Here is a 22,439-nt window from a genome sequence, read left to right on the forward strand (position 1 = left end):
AGTTACCTTTCCATTGGGAAAAATCCAATACTTTTTCCTGGGTGGGTGTTTTTTGGGGGGAGAGAGGGTGTTGGTTTTGGTGGTGTTTTGGGTTTTTCTTTTTTTTTTTTTTTTTTTTTGGTTCATTGTGAATCTGCAGCTATAATATATGGAATGGGAGCCATAGTCACGTTTTCCTCTATTTTCTTTCTTTTGGGTGCTGTGCTACATAGGTCCCAGGGGAGTAATCCTGGTGCTTCCTCCAAAATAACCTGGCTTGAAAAACAGGGAGAATGTCCTCAAAATGCATACTGAGAGATGTTTTGTGTAGTGTTTCCATTTCAGAACAGAGACACCAGAATTCTGTATGGGATGGAAGTTTTGCTTTTCAGTTTTCTTTGACCAAAATTTGTCCCTTCAACCAGGGATAAGTTTGGCTCACCTTAGAATTAAAAGTGTATCCAGAAGTGTGAAGAGCATACTGAGGCTGGATTAACAGAATTTTCACTAGAAATGAGTTTTCACTTTGAATAATAGCAGCTGGGGGTTCTGTTTTGCTGTGAAATTCATGGTTTTCTTTCCAAATTGCTTTCTGGTGTCTTTCTGGGTATATGCTTACAAATGAGTTGAATATGTGCCATTTTAACTGCTAGAGGTGAACCTTTACTAAGACAGTGGAAGAAAGGTGGTGGAACTGTATGTAACCTCTGTATTGCTCATTAGTATTGTAGTCCCTGAGGAGATCCTGCTTGTGATTCAGTGATTGCTTTTCTCTGAATTTCCCCAAATTGCTTTCTTTTATTGATTAAGTGTGGTGTTTTTCCCTGAATGTTCTCTAGTTTTTCAGTGACTTTTGTACTTTCAGTCTCACAAAAGCATGGTATAGGGCATGTATCATTAACCTGAACCTTTGTAATGCTAGATTAAATTACGGTTTTTGGAGTTACATATTGTTTTGGGTAATATTTTTTCACTGTATGTTTTAATTATGAAGAAGAAGACTTGAAGCTTATGAGATTATTTGATACTATGATGTTAATTTACTTAAAATGAAACAAAAAGATTCTACTAGAGACATTCTAATTTGAAAAAAATAGAAAATGGAAGGAACCAATAAGTAGTTGATTACTGAATTGCCTAATTTTTCAATTACTGAAATAGTGATTTGCATTAATACTTGAATTTGCTGAATATCACAGCTTAAATATTTGGTTTTGGAATATCACTGTAACTGACATGCACTTGGTGTAGGTTTGCCTTTGCATATTAAACCAATGAATGGATTTAATAATTCAAAATTATTAAATTCATATGCTTAAAAGAAAGACATTACAGATTAAAATAGCCATTTTCTTGGTGGTTTTCTGATCAAAACCACAATATATTAAATGCTTTTCCAGTCTCATTTATAGTCATTATTTATTCTCATGGAAAAAAGAATTTGCAGGTGTCCTGAGTACAAGCCTCTTTCTGCTGTGGAATACAAACTTAAGTACTGCATTGGAAGAAATATGACAATGAGACTGCACTTCCTGTGTGGTTTAACACTTCTGTTTTGAAATTTAGATAGAATGGGAGCATAAGATAACACTTAGCCAAAAACTTTCCTTCATGTTTTCCCATGGAGTTCCAATGTTCTGGAATGTCACGCTGCCATATTAGCCCTAATAACATCTCTATACACAATACTGGTCTCAAATTGATGAGTATACCTTTTACTTTGGAGGTGTCTGCTGTAGTCTGTTGCCTTTCTGAATTATGTGGTTGAGTGTGATAAGAAGTGAGGCTTATAAGGAGTTCTGGTGCCTGGGAACAGGGAGGTAAAACTGTCCTTTGTTCAAGTGGGTCTTAGAAATCCCTGCTGTGGGCAAGGAGGACAGGCAGTGTTCTGAAACAACGGAGAAGTTGTGGCAGCCTCTCTAAAACGATGCTATTGTGTTACTTTTTAGGAGGGGGGAATGGAGGACAGAACTGCCACAGGCTTTTCATTCTACCCATCACTTCTACTCTCTGCCCACTTAGGGTTTCTCTGTGCATCCAGGTCCTCATTGCTGCCATGCCATTACAGGCCACTGTTCTTTATGCCTTTATTCTAGCTTGTCTACTGTGCTTCATCATCTTCTCTCCCCATTCACTGAGCAGAGAAAGTTTCCTGTTTCTTAAAGTTCTGTGTCTTTGGTAGGAAGTCCTTGGTCTGATATACCTGGATAATAGTGGCTCCACAGCATCACCTAGTGGCTTCCTTGTTTTCCCAAACTTCTGGCAGATCTCAAGTCGGGCTCTTCAGGTAGACTTGTTTGTAATGGGGAAGGTTTTGCTGCTTTGGCTGACAGCAAAGCCCTTGATCCTTGCTCAGGGATGTCAGGAAGCCTGTGTGTACCTGCAGTGTGCGAAATGCAGCTCAGGACTTTTCAGCCTCTGGAACACCATATGCTACACTGGTTAAGTACAGGTATTGACTGTCTTGCTGTTGTTTCTAAATGGAAACAGTGTGTCCTGTGTTCATTAAATTTTTTTTCAGAACTGTTCTGTCTGCAGGTACAAAGAAATTACTGCGTCCTGTTCTCTATTCAGTTAATAGTATTTTGAAAGTAATCACTTCTGTGAGGCTTCTCAAAGGATGGTGATGACTTTGTAAACTTTGTCACCCTATAGCTTTTTTCATTTTAGAGGTTTGTATTCTGATCCTTTAAAAAATAATAATCGAAAGGCTCAATGTATTTCTTATTAATATTTTTTCTGATTAGAATGGCCCAGGCACTTTCCACTGCCTGTGCTGTTTTTGCTGTAATGTTTTTACCTCATGTATTAGGTGAGTAGTATCTACAGAGAGAAAGGTATAGTTGCAGTTGTCTGTTAAAACAGTGCATACACACTGTAAGAGCTTAGGACACAAATAGCAGAGTAGTAGCTTATTTTCTGCTTGGTTTTAAAGAATATGGCATTTATAAAATCAAGACCTTAAAATTTTACAAGTATCTTACCCCAAACAGTTCAGAGTGGCAGGTTTGTGACAAAATGAGAATGGTAGCAGTAGAGGCTACTGGTAAGATACCTTTCATCTTTACCAATAAAAGGCCATCTGTGTTTGTAAAATTAATAAAAGTTGTTTTCTTTAACAGGCTGGACTAATTGAAGCCAATGGAGAGCTTAAGGTGTTTATAGACCAAAACCTAAGTCCTGGAAAAGGTAAGAACAATTATTAATAAGACTCTCCATTTCTTGATTTTCAGTTGTTATGCATTTTACTGGCTTTAAACTGCCTTCTTAGCATAGTTTTTGTAAAGTTTTTCTTAAGTTACGTGATCAGTAAGCGAACTGTAGATTTGCTGTGGTTTATAATTGTCTTAAAACTACAGGTGCATTTCAGTGGTGGTTTGTCCTACATGTGATCTCCTTAGTGTAGCTTGTGTTGAAGTATAAAGACCAGGATGTTCTGAAGCATCTTTGGGGCACTGTGTGTTAGGAAATGGAAAAAAAAATGCAGGGAGGTAGAAGTTTAAAATGGGTTATGACAGTTTTTATGATGGTGCATCCACACTCCTGCAAGCTTATCTCAAAATATATTGTGAACAGAACTGTTTTGGTCTTGCAGATAATGCCTGTGCATGTATGATAATGTAATGCCATTAAGCAATTGAATAAAACACAAGATATAAATTTGAACTTGAATTTGATATGTGAGCCAAAGAACTGAGAGTACCTAAGCTTAGGAGGTGCACTTTCCCAGTTAGCATAGCTGGGGGGAAAACCAGAAGGTACACTGAGTTCCAGCTGCCTGCAGTTCTGGACAGCTGTGTCATGTAACCCCTCCTGTAAACTGATAATGCTACGTTTGAAGACCGCATTTCATGTATTCTTACAGGAGGGCTGCTTCCAAAGTGAGACTGGAGAATTCTTCTCTAATTCCAGTAAAGTATATTCTTGTCAGTATATGCATTCTGCTGGTGACAATTGTTTATCAGGTTAATAATTTTCTTCGGCATGTTTGCCTACTCTTTGTAAATAACAACTGGGTATCTTAACAGTCTTTACTAGTTTGACAGCCATCTAGCCACTGTTTCCTAGATTGCTCCTCAGATGTGCTCTTTGTCCCCTCTGTTTTCCTTATTGTATCCTTTGGACCTGTTTGATTGCTTTCATCAACTTTCTTGAATACAAGTGACTAAAACACTATGTGTGACTCTCAAGTGAAATATCAGTCATTTTTTAATGGAGAAATCAGTAATTTTTCTGTGCAACATCATGTTTGGTTCATAGGCACCTCACAATATATTTTGGTGAACCGGCAATTTTTCTTTGTTGTTGCTTCCAAATAATAACAGTCTGCTTTATTCTTGTGTGTGACAGATAATGTCCTTTGATAGGCTGTATGAAGTAAGGTGAAATTTATATTAGCACAGTCATCAGCTATCTGTAAACCTTACTGTTGACTAATCTACTGGCTTTAAGCATTTAAGCATTGTTGGAATACTCCAGTACTCCCAGATTAACCTGTAGTCCAGTTCAGGTGAACTCCTTTAGTAATACTGCTCTAGTATTTTGTATACCATTCCAGGAAACCATTTAGCTTCTGTCACCACCACTAGGTACAGCAGGTATTTTATTGGCATCTCCCTAGACTCTCTGTCTTGGACATTACCTTGTCTAAAATATACATTGCTTTACAGAAGGGGGTATCCCACATACCTGTCCTGTTGTGCGTTTGGTGGAGGGGGCACTAAGAGTCAAGTAAAGACAGGTATTAACTGGCAGAGGTGTATTTCTGTAAACACAGTCACACCCCACTGAGCTAGACAAGTGTGCAAGTAGGTACCTGATCCTTAACAGCTGTACTGTATTGTATGTCCTAACCCTGTGGGCAGTAACAGTGATTTTTTGCAGGGCACATACTCTAGGAGGGTACATTTTATACCCACATAGGTGTCTAGACCCTGTTGCACTCAGTGAAGATCTAGTCAAAACAGTGCAGTCTAGACAGCAAGAACTGGAAATATGGCTCTTCCATTATTACATAGCTCTTTAAGTAGAACTGCTCAAATTGGAGGGCATTTTATTGCTTATAGAATTTTGTAAATAAATTCATGTTATTAAATAGTTTATTGTAGCCCTGCACTTTGTCCAGTTTGAGAGTCAAGCTCTCTACTCTCAATGTATAACACAGCAAACTGAACTATCCTCAGCCCATTTCTGCAGCCCATTGCTTTTAGGGGAGTTCTGTGAAGTTAATAGACAGTTACTAATTCTTAATATTGAGAAGAAACAGCTATATCTCTTAGCTTCATCAGTTTGTGGGTCTTGTCTCTAGCTTGTCTTCATGTGCAGACTCTGTAGTTTTAATCCAAGCTTAAACTTGCAAATATTTGTCACTAAAGTACTCAGATATGTATCAGGATTTATTCACTAAAGTAGTACATTTTTCCTTTGCCACCTTTTTATAATTTTTAGAGGGTTTTGTGCAGTCTTTAAATGTTGATGTTGACAACTATACTCTCTCTAAAAGTAGCTGTCTGCATTGCATGCCATTATATCAACAAAGTGCTGTCCTCTGCTATTTCTTAAAATCTGTGCAACATTTCTCTTAATTTCCTGATGGAGAGGATTCAGTCCAGAACAAGCATGGAGTAAGCTTTCCATAGGGTAGCAGAAGTGTATCTGGTATACTTTTTTAGGGGGAGTTGAAGGTGGTTAGGGAAAAAATCTTTATGTTCTTATCTGGTGGTCAACATTAAAAGGTCTTCTTGATGTTTTTGTTTGTTTGGGTTTTTGTTTGTTTTTTTCTTCATCTTCCCCTTCAGATTTGTATTTCTTTTAAGGGAAGAAATTTTGTATATTTCTTTTCTGGAAGTTGCAAGTCAATCATGAGAAGAGATTGAGAGTACATTGCATGATTGATATTGGTTGTGGGGTTGAATCTCCCTACACAGATGAGGGGTTTGTTTAACCCAATCTGCTGCCCTTGACAATAGTAATGGGGCAGGCTCTTGAGGGAGAATGCAGGAGCCTGGCTACTTTTTGAAGTTCATTCTTCTTATTGCTCCTACAGCATTCAAAGTCATTGGATTAGTAGTACCAGAGGGTGCATTCTATCACAGTTTTGGAAAAGTCCAACTTTGAAACACAGTGAATTGAGAAGAAAATCCAACAAGAAATCTGTTACTTGCTTCAGTTTCTACTTGTTGCTAGCCAGATGTGAAAGGAGGAGGAGTTCAGCTGTCAGAGGAATAAAGGTTTTAGGGGGATGGTAGAGGACAAAAAATTACTTGTGTGCTGGGTCATAAGGACATGCTTGCAAAAACAGGGTTAGAGAGAAAGAGCAGAATATTGTTGCTGAAACTGTTCTACAACATTGTGGTCTGCAGTCTATAAGGTAGGACGTGACTAAGTGGTATATGACCATAAGGTATATGACTCAAGTAGGAGAGATAAGCAAAGGTTGGCTCTTCTGGTCAAAACCAGTTATGATGCAAAAGTTCTCACAACCTGAGTAGATTTGTTGCAATGCTTTCAAAATGGGCTGTGAATGAGCTTCTGTAAATTTTTAATCTGTACTGACAGAAATATGGTAACTGGATAAGCTCTTTTCAGACTTGAGTTTTGGTGGTAGGGTTATGTTGCTGTTGTTTCTTAGATGAATAATAAAGAGGGAACATCACCATCTTGCTGAACAGTTATGCTGAAAAACCTCTTGCTCAAAAAGTCCTACAGATTTGGAATCAGATAGAGAGGGTATATTACAGAATAATCTCTGCATGCAAGTCTTATCCATACACTCATTCCCTGACTGTTCATTGATGTCTGCTGACAGAAAAAGGTTTCCAGTGTAGAAAACCTTTTTGCTTTAGCAAATGGGGGCATGCTTCCAGTATCTCATGGAGAGACTGATCTCAGAAAGACTGGTCTCAGCCATGAACTCCAGATTAGGATTTGTGTTTTAAAGCAGAGACAGACTTTATTTGTTTTAAGAGAAGAAAACAGTATATAAAAAACCCCAAATAAAAACATAACAAGCTCCAAAAACCCAAACAACAACTCCATGAAGGTTTGTTTATAATAAGTAATGCATGCAATTTTGAATAAATTAGTCATGCACATAAAATACCTTTCTAGAAAATGCTCTAAAAATATATTGCTTCAAAACCATCTCTAGTGTGAAGACGTATCAGCCTATTTGTGGTAGAGATGAGATGGCAGCTTGTGTTTGCTTGTGCAAACTCCAGAAGAAGTTGCCTGTAAATTTGCCCATGTTTTCTGATACCCCTGTGTACTGTTACTGGAGTGTAACACTCCATATAGCCCTGAAAAAACAGTATTACTGTGAAAGGTTTGTTTTCCTTGGTAACCAGGAAGGTGGTTTCCAACTGGCTAATTAGTTTTGAGAGTTAGCAAATACATATGATTTGGAAGGATAGAAAGAATTTTTAATAGGATCTGAACTAGTAAAACTTCCTTATGAGTTTGTGTTTTCTATTGGTTATTTGGCAATGAAATTTTAGAAACTGAGAAATTTTGCTGTTTCTGGAGGTTACATTTTGAAGAAAAGTGTTACATTCTGGCCCTTGCCATATTGAGATGAGTGTTGATATTTAAGTATTAAATAGAACACTATTCAAGTCTAATCATGCCCCTCACTTGTGGAGAAATTTGGATGAAAGAAATTACTTGCTTCAGATGAGTGTGAGGGAAAAAGTAACCAGTGGTATTAATATTGTGTTGAAATTAAAGCTCTTAGTTTAAAAGTTACTCAGAAAAAAAAGTTGGATATTCTCTTATGCCAGTAGGTGGCATTATTGGTATGGAACTAGAAAATGTTTATACGGTATGTCTCTAGCTCCTTTCACTGATTACACTTTAAAAAAGGGTTCACAATTTATAGGCTAATTATATTTACATTTCAGATTTGTAAAATCTGAAATTTTAAATGTAAAATTTTAAGGTATGTTTAGACTTGTATTTCAACACTGCCTAACTATAAGATTGTTTTGTTCTTTTTATTTATATGACAAGAAACTTGCAGAGTAATGTTATTGTTACTTTTACTTGAAAATTCATACTCCTTGATTTTTAACAGTGACTGGAATTGTTCCTCTGGAATAGACAAAGAGATTAATTTCAGAGCCCCATGAATTATGCTTCAGCAAACAGATGCTTGAAATTGGTTATAAAATCTATATTACTGCAGCTGAGGTAAATCCAACTAATACTGTCTAAAGTCAAGCTAAGGAAATAAAACTATTTCTGGAAGTAGAAATGGAATTTTGGAAAGTCTAAAAGTAGACACCAGTTTATTTCAACAAAGACTTGGAAAAGCTGGTTTGTAATATAATAGCTGAACTAGTACTAGTCATATATAAAGATGGTAAGAATCACATAGAAGTCTGAGTTGTGAGTGAGTACTACACACTGGGAAACATGGATTTCTGTACAGAAGTTCAGAATTGCTGTATAACATGATGGTATGGCTTGTTCAGTAAGTAGAGGTGCTTTAACTTGGCTTGGCACACAACTGGAGACAGTCATTTGTGTGTTGTCACACAGAGACCCTTAAAAAGAATTCTGTATTTTCTGAAAATTAGCATATAACTAACTAATAAAATAACATGAAATATCTATGGTGTTCCTGACAGAGATGTTAACAACTGCAATGTCACAGGAGTGACATGTGGGGAATCAGCTCCCAGGATACAATTGTCACCTCTATTTTATGACAGAACTTAGTTTGTTAGAGACTGCATTACAAGGGAACTGAGTTGCTTTTCTATGGACTGCTCTCTTTTTCTAAAGTAAAGAGAACATAAAGGCAAATTACTTCAGAAGATGGTTGAGTATCTAGAATGAATGAGATTTCTGCTCCTGAGGCAAGGAGTACTTCAGCCCATCCTCTCTATCCTGAACACCAAATTCAGAGTCATTACTGTTTCAAGAACTGGAGCAGTCAGCTTTTCAGGAGATCCACCTCACTGTCTGCAGAGGGCACTTGTTTCTTTGATACAGTCTTTTTTCTATGTCATCTTAAGATTTTTAAAATGTTCTTAATTAACTGCATCACCTGTCCTTTACACTGTCAAAATTCTGCAAGGGATTTCTTCTTTTTGGTAAAACTCTTTGGTTTGTTTTTATATGCAAGCAAAGGCTCAGTTAACCAGTAACCAAAGAGAGCACTTATTTGTTTATAGACAGATAAATAGCAGGTTTTGTTAGAGTGTTGCTTCTTTGGATCTGCAAATTTTTTATGCCATTACTCCTTGATTCCACCTGCATCATCATCTTGTATTTGGAGGTATTCTGGAACATCATACTGATGAAGTTCTACTTCCCTTTAGGTTTAATGATTGCTTATAAGTTACTAAAAGTAGTTTTCCAAACATTTGTGACACTGAGAATGTAAGTAGTAGTAGTTATATCCTGTATACATTGCTTTTTTTCTGCTCTAAATGGCATTTCCTGTGGTTCTCAAAGTCTTTAAGGGGGAAAAAAGATGCATCAGTACTAGCAGTATTAATTTGTTTTGAAAAGGAAGAAGAGTTGATGCCAGTAAAACTGTTCGCAAACTTGTTTTTTTTTTTACATGCTGTTATATACACTGTATGTTGTCTACAAAATACAGGATTGTAGGGATTGCAGTGATTGCTGTGTAACAGTAATTAAGGAATTAGTAGCAAGATTTATTTGAGAAACTGAGCTGTCAGTCACTTGCAAATCTAAGTTGACAAAATTACTTCTGCTTGTATTTAACAAACAAAAACCTCCCACATACTATGAGCCTTTGAAAATGCAGATGAATATGAGTAAAATGTTTGCATGTGAGGCAAATGAGAAAATAGAATGCACTTGGACAGAGACATTGAAAATATCCTCTTAAAAGTATTGTTGTCTGTATAATTGAGCAGTTATACTCATGATAGCTTTTATAAGTTGACTTTGCTTTGAACAATGGTGCTTGTGTTACTATTCTTTCACTTACATTTATGTTTTCTTGCCAGTCAGTTTGTGCTGTACAGAAAGATGAACCTTGTAGTTTCTGTTTAGAGCCAGGTTGGCTCAGTTGCACAAATAACTCTGGCACAGCCCTGCAGGAAATGTTAGCATAATTAAAAAAATTAAAGAAACATAGCGTGTGCGCTTTCCTTCCCATGGATGTTTTAGTTGCAAGGTAGCTATTTCTTTTCAGAAAATAAAATTATTAATAACAGGAGGCTGGAAGCTGTCTAATAAGCCTTACTTTCAAAGCAGGATCAGCTTTGATGCACAGAGCCTTCAGTTCTTGAATTTTGCTGTGTATTACCAAGGAATCTCCTATGCACCCTGTTGCTGTGCACTGCCTTTGGCAATTTCCCTGGCTGGAATTTGCCATGTAACAACTTCTGACTGTTCCCTCTTTTCCTTTTGTTCTCTCCTCTGTCATCTCTATACTTCCCTTTAATAGTTGAAGACAGTGATTTCTGCATACAACACCCCTTGCTCCACTTTAACCTCTTCCAGAGGCTGAGTGCACCAAGCTCCCTGAGCTTCTCCTTGTGCAGGATATATTCCAGTACCCGAGGCACACTGGTGTCTTCCTGCTGCACTCTCTCCTGTTTGCCAGTGCCTCTCTTGCACCTTGGGCCCCAAAACTGAGCAGAGTCATCCAGGGACAGTGTAAGGAGTGCTGAAAGAAAAAGGAACAATCACTTACTGTTATATGCTTCCAAATGCAGCCCAGGATGTGGTTAAGTCTTTGTTAGCATAGGGGAGCACCTCTGGGTCACACAGAGCTTATTGTCTGCCCAGGCCCCTGATGCTTTCCTGAGCATCTGCTTCCTAACCACTGACCCCAACCTCTGCTCTTGTGTTGACTGACACTAGCACAACATTTTTGTCTTTGTTGACTGCCTAAAATTTTTTAATGAACAACGTGATAACATAATTATTTTATTTTTAAACATACCAGAATAATTAAATCTTTTGAGTGAGTCTGAAGATTAGAGGGTCTTATGGGAGTATTGTTCTTTATGAAGTTGTCCTACTGAAGTAATATTTGGAAGTAGTTGTAGAGAAAAACTCATAATGTGAACGGGTAGCACTCATTATAGAAAACTGTCTACCTTTGAATTCTGAAAGGAGCTAGCAATGGTACTTCTATCCTCCTAACTCAGTATGTGTATAACTTATATAGTACCAGAAAGAAAGAGAGCAGCATAGCCTGCACTGATTTGTGAAGGGCTCAGATAATGGCAGATGAGGAAGTCAAACTTCTGTGGCAGCCCAGCTGAGCACCTGACAGAGAAGCAATACATGTGCAGACAGATGTGATAGTGGCCTTCAACAGGGCTTTTCTAGAGGGAGGGGAAAAGGCAGGGTCTGCAGTTATTTCTTTTCAAAGTCATGCTTTGAAAGAGTCAACAACCATGTGGATAAGGATTATCTAATCAGAATTATGTCCTTGGATTTCTTAAAAATAATAAAAAAAATTGATTATCAAGGTCCTTAATCAGCCTGTTAAACTAAGGCATGATAGAATGGGATGGTCCTCCCATGGGTTAATAATTGGTGAAAACTGAACTTGGTACAATGGGTATCTCAAGTGAACTATTAGCACTGAAGAAAGGTCTTGAAGTCATCGAAGGTTATATTAATGAAAATGTGGTATCAGTGTTTGGTGGGGAATTTTGAGAATTACTTGGAAAGGAGCAGGGAATAAAATAGTAAACGAGCTATAAATAACATAGTACATTCCTTGGTAGTGGATGGATGCCTGTCATCTGCAAAAGAAAGGGCAGGAGAAGTAGAACACATGGGCAACAATGACCATCAGAGGTAAGGGAGGGTTGGTTAAAGCATGGTGCTCATAGTGCCAGGGTTGGGGTTTGATTCCTATAAAGGCCATTCACTCAAGAGTTGGAATTGATGATCCTTGTGAGTCCCTTCCAGCTCAGACTGTTCTGTGATTCTGAGATATCAAATAGTTGAGATGTCTTAACCTTGGAAAGCAGTCTTTTATACTGGAAATACAGTCTTCACATTGCACTGAATTTTTTAAAGCAGTGAGGAGAAGTTTAAAAAAAAACTCCAGGAAGCTGAGAGAAGAAGCTACACAAGCACTACTAGGCAGGGTAGTTTATATTGATTTATTGTATTCCACAGAGAGGAAGAACAAACACAATTCCGGTCATGATAGTGATGCATGTACTTGGAGGGACAGGAAGGTATAACAGACTTACCTTACAAACTGGGTAGCTGCAGACTTTCTGAAAGAGCACTGGGAAGCTGGTTAATAATGGAAGAAGGACCTGCTGCTGCATCCTGTTTGGAAATAGAGTGATCACTGAGAGTAAATTTTTAAGTGAAGCTATCGCTGACCTGGTGTAGTAATAGCAGCTGGGAAATATCAGCCTTCTGGAAAGCAAGGGCTTAAAGAAGATTTGAATTGTCCTCAGATTTCCTGTAGACTTCCTGAATGTGTAAAGAGGGATGATGGGCATCAAGGACCAGTTACGGCCCTCCTGATACAACCCTTGTAAAAAGGCTTATTTATTGTTTCTCTTTTGGACAATGGGAAGAAAAGAGACGAATGAGAGTTGTACCAAAGTCCCTCTGACCCCATTGGCCTCTTTAAAAGTCATCTCAGAGAAACAGCTGCTAAACCTGACTACCACTTGACAATTGATTTGGCAAAAAAAGTCTCTAGTACTTTAAGGCTGCCTTGTTCATCATTTTCTTACTGTAGTCATACTTGTTGCTTCTTTTTTCTTTGCTCTGTTTTGTTGCTGGTTGGGGAGTTTTTTGTTTGTTTTGAATAGGTGGGTTTGGGTTTCTTTCCACTGAACTATATCATGGAATATCAAACTGCTAGCAGATGCCTGGGTTGTTACTTTTGTAGTTGATTTATCTTTTACATGGCTTAAGATTTGCTTTACCTACCAGTGCTGATTGTGTATAGGTTATGAACAGGGAGAGAGAACAGCCTTTGCTCCAGGGTTGGTCTGCTGAGTTGCATGTATTTTTCTGAAATAATGGATTCTTGGGATTGTTTGTTCTTTAATTCCGTGCTTTCAGCTGGGAAGGGGCACTTAGAGGAAAGTTGGAAATATTCTCCTGGAAAGGCCTGTTCCAGCCAATTTTATCTCCTGTAGATCAGCTTGTTTCAGAAGGCTATGCCATATGCTATGGCATTGGGCATGTTTGTCAGGTGGTACTGAAAATGATTTCAGTAGCCACAAAGTGTAAGGATAGAAGAAGAGAGGATTATGCTTTTTGTTAAATGGTGGTTGTCTCTATTACTCTGCTTTAAGAGAAAAATTGGAATACAAGGAATTAAAACATATTAAAGCAGTGACAAGCAGAAACCTGTAAGGTTTCATAGAAGAAAGTTTGAGAGAATATACTGTGAATTTTAATTTCTTTCTATGCTTCAAGTGTGTAAATGCTACATTTATATAGGCTATGTGTTTCAGGGGTAGTTTCCATTAATATGCATTGGTAGTATAGATGAGACTATTTGCTAAAATAATACAATGTGCTGACCTGAAGCTCTCTGCTTGTATTTGTTTTAGGGGTTGTTTCTCTATTGGCTGTTCATCCTTCTACAGTAAATACGATTGGAAAACAGCTCCTGCCAAAAACATTTGGACAGTCTAATGTCAACATTGCACAACAAGTGGTAAGGAGACTTTGTGGGGGTTTTTTGGTTTGTTTCTTTGTGGGATGTGGGGTTTTTTGTTGGTTTTTTTGTTGTTGTTGTTGTTGGTTTTTGTTTGTTTGTTTTTTGTTGGGTTTTTGTTTGTTTTGGGGTTTTGTTTGTGTATTTTGTTTGTTTGGTAATTTATTTGGTTTTTTTTGCTTGTCCTATTGTTTACACATGCAGCAAATCTGAAGTAGCCTGGTAGTCTGTATCACTGGTCATGAGCAGATAATCTAAGTTTGTTTCTAATTTTAGTAGACTTAGGTTAAAGTATGTATTATGTAAAGAAGTTCAAAGGTGACTCACAAATGAACATGAAGTTACCTCACTGTTCAGGTGGCTTTACATTTTGTTAGTCTTGCCATTTAAAATCAGTGTCTTTCAGATTCTGCTCTGAAATCTGGCATAGGGAAATGTGAATGAAGTCCATAAACACGTTTTTACAGAGATTTGACCTAGGTGGAATAAAATTGAAAGCATAACTATATTTTAGTGCTTAATTTAAATATTCTTTTGCTGAAATACTTATTTTGAGCTTTGTGTGAGATATATGAAATTAGATGTTTTAAGGAATCTTATAATGCAATAGATAATACATAGATTATAGTAATTCTTTCAGTAATCAAAATCAGAACTCAGAGATCTGAGTAGAATTGTCTCAATCTTCTGGAAAGCAACTGTAACATGTAAACATCTGAACTAGAGTGTCTTATATTTGGGGTTCTTCATATGAAAGCAGTGGAGTAGATTTTGAATGTAGAGTAGGTGTTAATCAGACTTCTCTGTCCCACTCTAGAAATGAACCTGTGAATTTGTGCACACTTCATTTTTTCCTTTGTAGAGTTGAGTATTTCAGGACTCTCCTGAGTGCAGCAGAGGTTCAGGGTTTGCTGCTGCCAGTTTGTTTTTTCTCCAGCTGTAAATCTTCTCCTCCTCAACACTGCCCCTGTTCTGGTTTGACTTTCATCTTATTGCAGAGTGATACAAATTCTAGAGGTACAGTGGTGGGGCTGCTCATGGAATTAGTAGGGCTGGGAGTTGGAGAGTGGGACTCTCTGCAAGCAAGGTGTTAAATCATCTCTTGCAATCTTCTGCCAATTCAAACCAGCTTACAGCTTTCTTCAGTTCTCCATATAATCTGTTTACTTGAATAGCACTCCAAAGAGTGGTTTTCACACTCTTTGGAGACATTTGGTGAGCCAGAGCAGTTGGCATCAGAACTGATAGTGTTTTTTTTCATGGGGATAAAGTGAGCAGGTTCACAACTGTGTCCTGTGCCAGCATTCCCCACCCTCATGCCCTTTCCTACAATCCTAAGTTTTGTTTATGAAAAGCAGTAGAGGAGATTATTTGGCTTTACATAAGAGACAGAAACATTTCAAGTGTGGTACAATGCTCCTGGAAAGGAGTACCCAAGATATTCTAGCTGTTAGAAGTGGATATGGGACACAGTCTCAAGCTGCATCAGGGAAATAGAGGCTGGATATTAGGAAGAAATTTTTCACAGAAAGAGTGATAAAATGTTGGAATGGCCTGCCTGGGGAGGTGGTAGAGTCACCATCTCTGGATGTGTTCAGAACAAGACTGGATATGTCACTTGGTGCCATGGTTTAGTTAAGGTGTTTAGGCATGGGTTGGACTTGATGATCTTGAAGGTCTCTTCCAAACTAGTCATTCTGTGATATAACAAATTTATACATTACCTGCTCAGAGAGGTGGCATAACATAAAGAGAATATTTGGGAAAAAATACAGCTGTTTGTCTTTCCAGACAGCTGAAATCAGGGACATCCTACAGTCATCCTACCTTTGGCACCATCTATGTAACTTTCACACATGAAATGTTTCATTTTCAGTTTTTGTATTTTACTCTTGTTGAGACTTTACTGTTGAAGATGGCTCACGGAAGAAAAATTAAGTTTTGCTGCTCAGACAGAATGTAGCTGCAGGAAAACATGGCAAGCTTGTGGGTGGTTATGGGTTTAGGTTTGTTTGATGTTTTTTTCATTTACCTGATGTCAGGGATGCAACCAGCTGTTTTCACTGGGAGTAAATGCACCCCAAAAAAGGAGATATATCTTTCTACAAAAGAGTAATCTATAGGATATCATTTTTTCCCCGTAATCTATATTTTCTAGAAAGTTACATTTTAAACAATTCAGAGATAAAATCATCACCTGCAAAAGTGATGTTTAGCTAGTTTCAGAGGTAGGAGGGCACAGTTCTATGTGCTAATGTATGTTATTGTTACTTATGGTCAAATTACCACATCTTCAGGACAGTTCACATGGAGGCTGGAAGACTGCTTAGCCAAGTGTGTGCTCTCAACATGTTTGCAGTGGAATGGGTTTGCCTAATTTGATGTCACTCACTGCAGTGATGAAGAAAGTTCACCCTTATTCTTTCTCATGTCTAATGCAGTAGTTTGGACTCTGGTGATAGAGGCTGACACCAGGAGAGAGAGTTCTTGCAAAAGCTCTGCATTTTCTCTCTGGTTTTACTGATTTTCAGATTTTCTTATATTCATATTTTAACTGGAATTTACTGCAGCATCCTTATACATAATTTGGTAGCATAGGGTGTGTTTTCCCTCCCTTTTTCCCCCCATTTTCCTTGGAGGGAGAGTGTGTGTGTGTTTTCATCTTGTCTAAGTTAGTGCTGAACAGTGTTACAAGCATGAAAACTTGATTGAAGGAGGTTAAAATATAAATGCTTTTATCTTGGGGTGTGCTCTAATTATATTTACTGTAGTCAGAAGTTTTTTATCCTAGTGTGTATAAATCAGATGTACCTAAAAGAAGTATGTAAAGTACTAGTGTTTGGATAATGTCAGTTGTGTCACTTACAAATGTCTTGGAATTCTTACCATTTTCCAAATGATTTTGTCTTCACTGTAGGTTATCGGTACACCTCAGAGACCTTCAGCACAGAATACCATCCTGGTAGGAAGTCCACACACACCTAACACACATTTTGCATCACAGAACCAGACTGGAGATTCTTCACCTTGGTCTGCTGGGTGAGCAAAATGAAAGCTAGAAGGGATTAATAAAGTGTTGGAACTTTTGTTTTAAGTGTTGTGATAGTGTATGTACTCCTCAGGCTAGCAGTTGTACCAGAGTCTTTTCCCTTTCATCAAGAGCACTTCACCACTGAAGTCTGCTGTACTAAAATAGGGAGTAGTCACACCATAAGTGCCTCTTCATTTCTTGTAAAAGAATGCAGAATATTTTCTGTAAGCTCTGGTAGATATTCTGACATTATTAACATTTAGAGAATTTAGCTCCTAAAAGGACACAGGAATTTATCTGACTTGATTCTATGATTTCTGTTATGCTGGTGTATTTTCAGAAAAATATGGTGTATTTCTGATTGAACCAAGGATATCCCAGAGTATCATTTGAAATAAGAATGTGGTCCTTTTTGAGAAAAAGTGTTAAATACAAGGAATGCATTCTTTTGGTGTGTTTTTTTTCATGCAAGCTTGTTTTTAAGGGCGTCTTGTTAAATGTAGTTGCTTTAAAAGACTACATTTATTATTGGTGGCCTGTTACTCATAAACAGATTTCTGCTTTGGAATTATACAGTGAAATGAGATGTAAGAACTGAGACTTCCCCTTGCTGAAACTAATTTTGTTGATATTTGTATTTTCCCTCTGGTTACAAGGAAATTTTTATTTAAAAACTTTGCAAAGCAGAAAACTTTGTTATACTGCTTGTATCTTGTAACTTTGAAGTTCTAATAGCAATTTCATATACTGTATAACTTCAAATCTGTGTTATAGTAATAGTGTAATGTTTAGTGAGTTCAACCAATACCAGACTTTGTCTGTTCAGTCAGTATCAGTATCACATTGCATAGAAAATGCTCAATCTATGTGCTACTTAAAAATAAAAAATTTTAAAAAGGACAAAAAAATTCTCTCCTCTGATTCAGTTTTCATGTTTTAGTATTTATCCCCTTATCTCTTCTTGTCTCGAAGTTTGGAAGGTTTTCTTTGTTGATTTCTTCAAGTAATATCAAGTAATATCAAAAATTGTTAATTTTTTGTCTGCTGCTGGAAAGGATTCAGGCCAGGTTGGATAGAGCTTTGGGCAACCTCACTGAGTTGAAGATACCCTGGCTCAGTGCAGGGGGGTTGGACTTGATGACCTTTAAAGATTGCTTCCAACCCAAAGTATTCTATGATTTTGTGATTCTTCTGAAGCTAGAAAAGGTGGCAAAAGAATAAATTTATATTGTGTTTAAGCATCAAGATACTAGAATTGTTTATAAATATTGTAAAATGTAGGGGAAAAAATGTAGGAGAGAAGGTTGGTAAGGGATAAGAAGCGGAAGAAAAGGGAAGGCTTGGGTTTTTGACAGCAGTGTGCCTGTATTTGAAAAAGAGACATCAAATATTCCAAAGTTTAAATCTTCTTAAAATATATATTAAATATATATTATACGTATATTTAGGAAGCGGAACAAAAAAGGCGAGAAGAATGGCAAGGGTTTACGTCATTTCTCTATGAAGGTTTGTGAGAAGGTACAGAGAAAAGGAACCACCTCATACAATGAGGTGGCAGACGAGTTGGTTGCAGAATTCACTACCACTGATAATCACATTTCACCAAATGAATCAGTAAGTATATGGGAAGTCCATTACATGTGAACTGAATGGGGGAAGAGAAATTTCTCTTGAGATTTTTCTGTTTTTCCTACTGCTAAATGAAACAGTTCAGATATTAACTGAGTTTACCCATTTGCTGTAATATGTTTATTTTCAAATATTTTTGACACAGGTATATTTTTGATTAATGCACTGTGTCTACAGCAGGCTTATGACCAGAAGAACATTAGACGACGTGTCTATGATGCCTTAAATGTCCTTATGGCCATGAACATTATCTCTAAGGAGAAAAAGGAAATCAAATGGATTGGTCTACCTACTAACTCGGCTCAGGAATGTCAGAATTTGGAGGTATATGCATTTGGAACTTCACAATGGCTTTGTGTTTGAGTAAATGTTTACAGCTTTAATATGTTCTGATACAATGTGTGCCTATAATCTTCTGAGGTAGCAACATAGTCCTCATTTTATTTTTTATATATTGAACACACACTCTTCAACTTCCAGATTGTTCAAATGTGTCTTTGTTTAATTCTTCTATGTCAAAAATACAGCTTTTAAAAGTACATGTGAAGTGGTTCTGAGTGGGAGGTAGTAAAAAATTAATGTGTATTTCCAACATTGCAACAGTGGTACTCAGGAGTTGGGAAGATTTGTTTTCTCCAGATGCCAAACAGACAGTAGATCTGTGATGATAGATGTTGCAGGTAGGTCAGTACATATAGGCATCTCCATTGCTGCAGGTCCTTTTTTACCTTTTTGTGACAATTCTCTTAAGTGAGTATGTCAGACTTTCTTATTGCATGTCATGGGGAGGAAGTGAAATGCTTTATACAGAAAGAGATTCGTAAGTTCTGACAGGATTTTTTTACTGGTCTGAGATTTGCAGGATAATAAAGTTACTGAGGTTTACTGAAGTAAATTCACTTCGTCTGAATGGAATGAAACGTATTTATTCTTAATAAGTCTAAACTCCTTCAACAGGACAAAAAAGTCAGTGAGAAGGTGCCAAAGTTAGGGGGAAAGTGGAACAAAGGTGTTTGGGTGCCTTATCTACAAAGGGATAATTCTAATTTTTGTTTGATACGGATAATTGATTTTTCATTTAATTTTTTTAATTACTTCTGTGGCAGTGACTTTCAGGTGCGTGAGAAGCTTCTTATGACATACCTTTTGTTTGGCTTTGAACATCTTGATATGTTGATACCTGCTGAATATTTTTTTAATTGGAAGTGATGATGAACTAGTCATTCCTTATTCACTTCCTCCATCCTGTTCATTGTTTTATAGGGATCTCTCTCATGTTCTTCCCCATTATTTCATTCTCCTTTCAGTACAGTCCTAATTTATTCATTATTCTCTTGTGTAAAGTCTGTTCTGTATCACTGATGATCCTGATTGCTCTTTCATATGCTTGTCTTGAAATAGAACCATCAGACCTACAGAATTCAAGATGTAAACATTCTGCTTCATAGAGTAATGTAGTGATAATTCCTGTTTGCTACTCTGTTTCTTGCCTAATAATTTGAATTTTTGGCTGTCAGAGTATAGTGAGCTGATGGATTTTGCAGATACTGCAATTTTAGATCTCTGCTGAATGTCATTTTATTTCTAAAGTGTGCATGGATTAGATTGTTTTCTCACACATACCACACTATATTTACCAGAAATAATTTCAGTGATGTAATCACAAAATGCTGTAAGACACTTTGAGTTTGCTTTATGACAAACTCTTTTTACTATGCCAGGTAACCCAGCATTGCCAGCAGATTCTGTCACCTTGTGACCTTAATCTGATTGTTGTTAGAGTGACAGTCTGTCAGTTTAATCCCCATGGGAATCTCTGGGGAGTTCTTCCACTAAGAAAGCTGTGTATTTCCTAGCTTTTAGTCTCTTACCTCTTTTGTTATTATTTGGTACATATTAAATACTGTGAGGTCTTAACCTTGGGCTCCATAGCAGCTTCCTGTCTTTAACCATCTTTGATGGATCTTCTCCAATACCTCCAATGTCAGTAAACTCTACATAAATAGATCCTTTTTGTCTATCTTTGCCTCTCTGAGAGAATTCCAATAACCCTTGGAGGCATAACTCAAACATTCTGTTTGCAAAGATGCTTTTATCTTCTTCACAGGTTGTTGTATTTTATTCCCCAGGGCTCTTTGTTTGTTTCCATAGGTAGTACTGATGTGTCTTGATAGTTAAGTCTCTAAGTTATGTGTAGAACCTTAATGATTGATTGCTGTATTTCCTAACTCCACTGTTCTGGTACTGAAATTATTTTAGAGGGAGAAAATGTTGGCATAAAATGCTACTTAAAACCAACAAACTGACCAGTCCTTTTTGTCTGTCTTAAGGTGGAGAAACAGAGAAGAATTGAAAGAATAAAGCAAAAACAGTCTCAGCTACAAGAACTCATTCTACAGGTACAGTCAAGGTACTCTTGTCTATAGGGCAAGGTAACTTATATCTGTATTCCTCTTGTTTTGTCCCAGTCTGAGGGATGGGAACTTCTAGGAAGACTAGAGGTGAATTTCAGGAGAAGGGGTATTCAGCTTTATTTAACATTGTAGTTTAGCTGGGACCATGCTTGGCCATTGCTGTTGGGGATGCCACCAACCTTCCATCAGTTATGATGAATTTATCTGGAGTTTCAAGTATGTTTAAACAGGGTTTATGTTGATAGGAGAAGTATTTCATACCATACTCTCTGAATTTTCCAATTTGGTTCAGGAACTGAACTAGGTACAGGCATCTAGAATTTTCTTCTGTGTTAGCATCCATAGATAAAATTATGTGACTGTACAAGTTGTCTGTCATAGTGCTCTGCATTGTGCCTTGCTGGAGAATTGCTGCCACTGGTGTGGAAGTGGCTGGACCACTGTGAAACTGTGGCTGAACTCCTTCCCAGATTTCCCTTACTGCACCTGGGGAAGCAATAGTTTATTTCCCAAGACACTGTGCTGCTGGTCCATAGGAATGTATTCCTGGGTAGCTGTGTTGCCTACACAGTAGGAATGAGAATCTCAGAAGTACAGACAGCTCTGGGACAGCCGCCTGATTTTTATCAGTCTCTGTGTTGGCTTTGGATTTTGGTCTTAATTATTGTTTATTTAATTTGATTTTGTGACCAGAAAAATATTTTTCTTTGTTCAGTAGCTTACTGTATGATTTATTACTTGAGTTTCTATGGTTTTTAATTATTCATCTTGCTAGTTTTTAAAATAGGAACGTTCCGTTGTAAAAAGCAATTTTGGTAAGATGTTAAAGTCACTAATCTTAAATGGGTAATTCAGAAACCTAATGCCAGATATTCAAATCCCAAACATTAAATTTTTTGCATATAATTAATTTCAGTATTAACATTTTTTGGAGTGCAGCAGCTAGTAGGGAAGCATAAATGGAGAGGAGATAGGATGCTATGGGAAAATTTATTTTTCCAATCCTTGTTTTCTCTCCATTCTGCCAGAGATCTGTCCAAGGAGCCGTGCTGGTGTAGTTAGTAGAATGTGCTTCTTTTTTTCCTCAGTAAAGTTTTACTGCATTGCCTTTTTTAATACTGTGATCTGTGACTCTTCTTGCATCTTAACATGCAGAAATATGGTAAACACTCTGTCCTTTTCTGCATTTATTTCTGCAACCGTTGCTGGAATCCTTGGTAGTTTTGTTAACATGATCCTAAAAGCTTCATTCATGCTTTGCTATCACTGTTGCTTTTTCCAGCAAATTGCCTTTAAGAACCTCGTGCAGCGGAACCGTCAGGCAGAGCAGCAGGCAAACCGACCTCCCCCTTCCAACTCTGTCATCCATCTGCCTTTTATCATTGTGAACACCAGCAAGAAGACAGTGATCGACTGCAGTATTTCAAATGACAAGTAAGCCAACAAAGTTTGCCATTTGGCCTTCAGTAGAGCTCTGAGTTTGTATAAATGTTCATGTATATTTGTTAAAGATTAAATACAAACTTACTTTACTTGTGCCTTTTGTATATTGAGAACATGCACTTCAGATAGCTGTTTTATATATTCTTTTAATCAATAGACTAATTGATTCACATTTATAAACTTATTTAAGACTTGCTATCTAAAGATACTAGGCATCTCTCTTGACATTTTGTCTTACTTAACCAAGCAGTGTTTTCCTTTGTCTTGAACACCATGGAATGCAGCCAGTGGAATTGAAAATGGA

General features: G+C 37.3%; 1 protein-coding gene across 7 annotated transcripts in view; it reads left to right on the plus strand.

The window, feature by feature from the left end:
• The window catches only part of TFDP1 (transcription factor Dp-1), a 38,221-nt gene that overhangs the window by 11,221 nt on the left and 4,561 nt on the right, over positions 1–22,439 (plus strand). For 6 of the 7 annotated variants that reach the window (XM_054651562.2, XM_077173351.1, XM_054651533.2 and 3 more), the window contains exons 3-9: positions 3,102–3,168; positions 13,512–13,618; positions 16,536–16,657; positions 18,098–18,263; positions 18,456–18,602; positions 20,609–20,677; positions 21,975–22,126. In XM_054651562.2, coding sequence (XP_054507537.1) covers positions 3,102–3,168; positions 13,512–13,618; positions 16,536–16,657; positions 18,098–18,263; positions 18,456–18,602; positions 20,609–20,677; positions 21,975–22,126 — 830 coding nt within the window. The remainder of the gene's footprint in view (positions 1–3,101; positions 3,169–13,511; positions 13,619–16,535; positions 16,658–18,097; positions 18,264–18,455; positions 18,603–20,608; positions 20,678–21,974; positions 22,127–22,439) is intronic. The other variant, XM_077173352.1, reaches the window with a different exon arrangement.

The sequence above is a fragment of the Agelaius phoeniceus genome, chromosome 2 (genome assembly GCF_051311805.1).
Source record: "Agelaius phoeniceus isolate bAgePho1 chromosome 2, bAgePho1.hap1, whole genome shotgun sequence".
NCBI classification, from domain to species: domain Eukaryota; kingdom Metazoa; phylum Chordata; class Aves; order Passeriformes; family Icteridae; genus Agelaius; species Agelaius phoeniceus.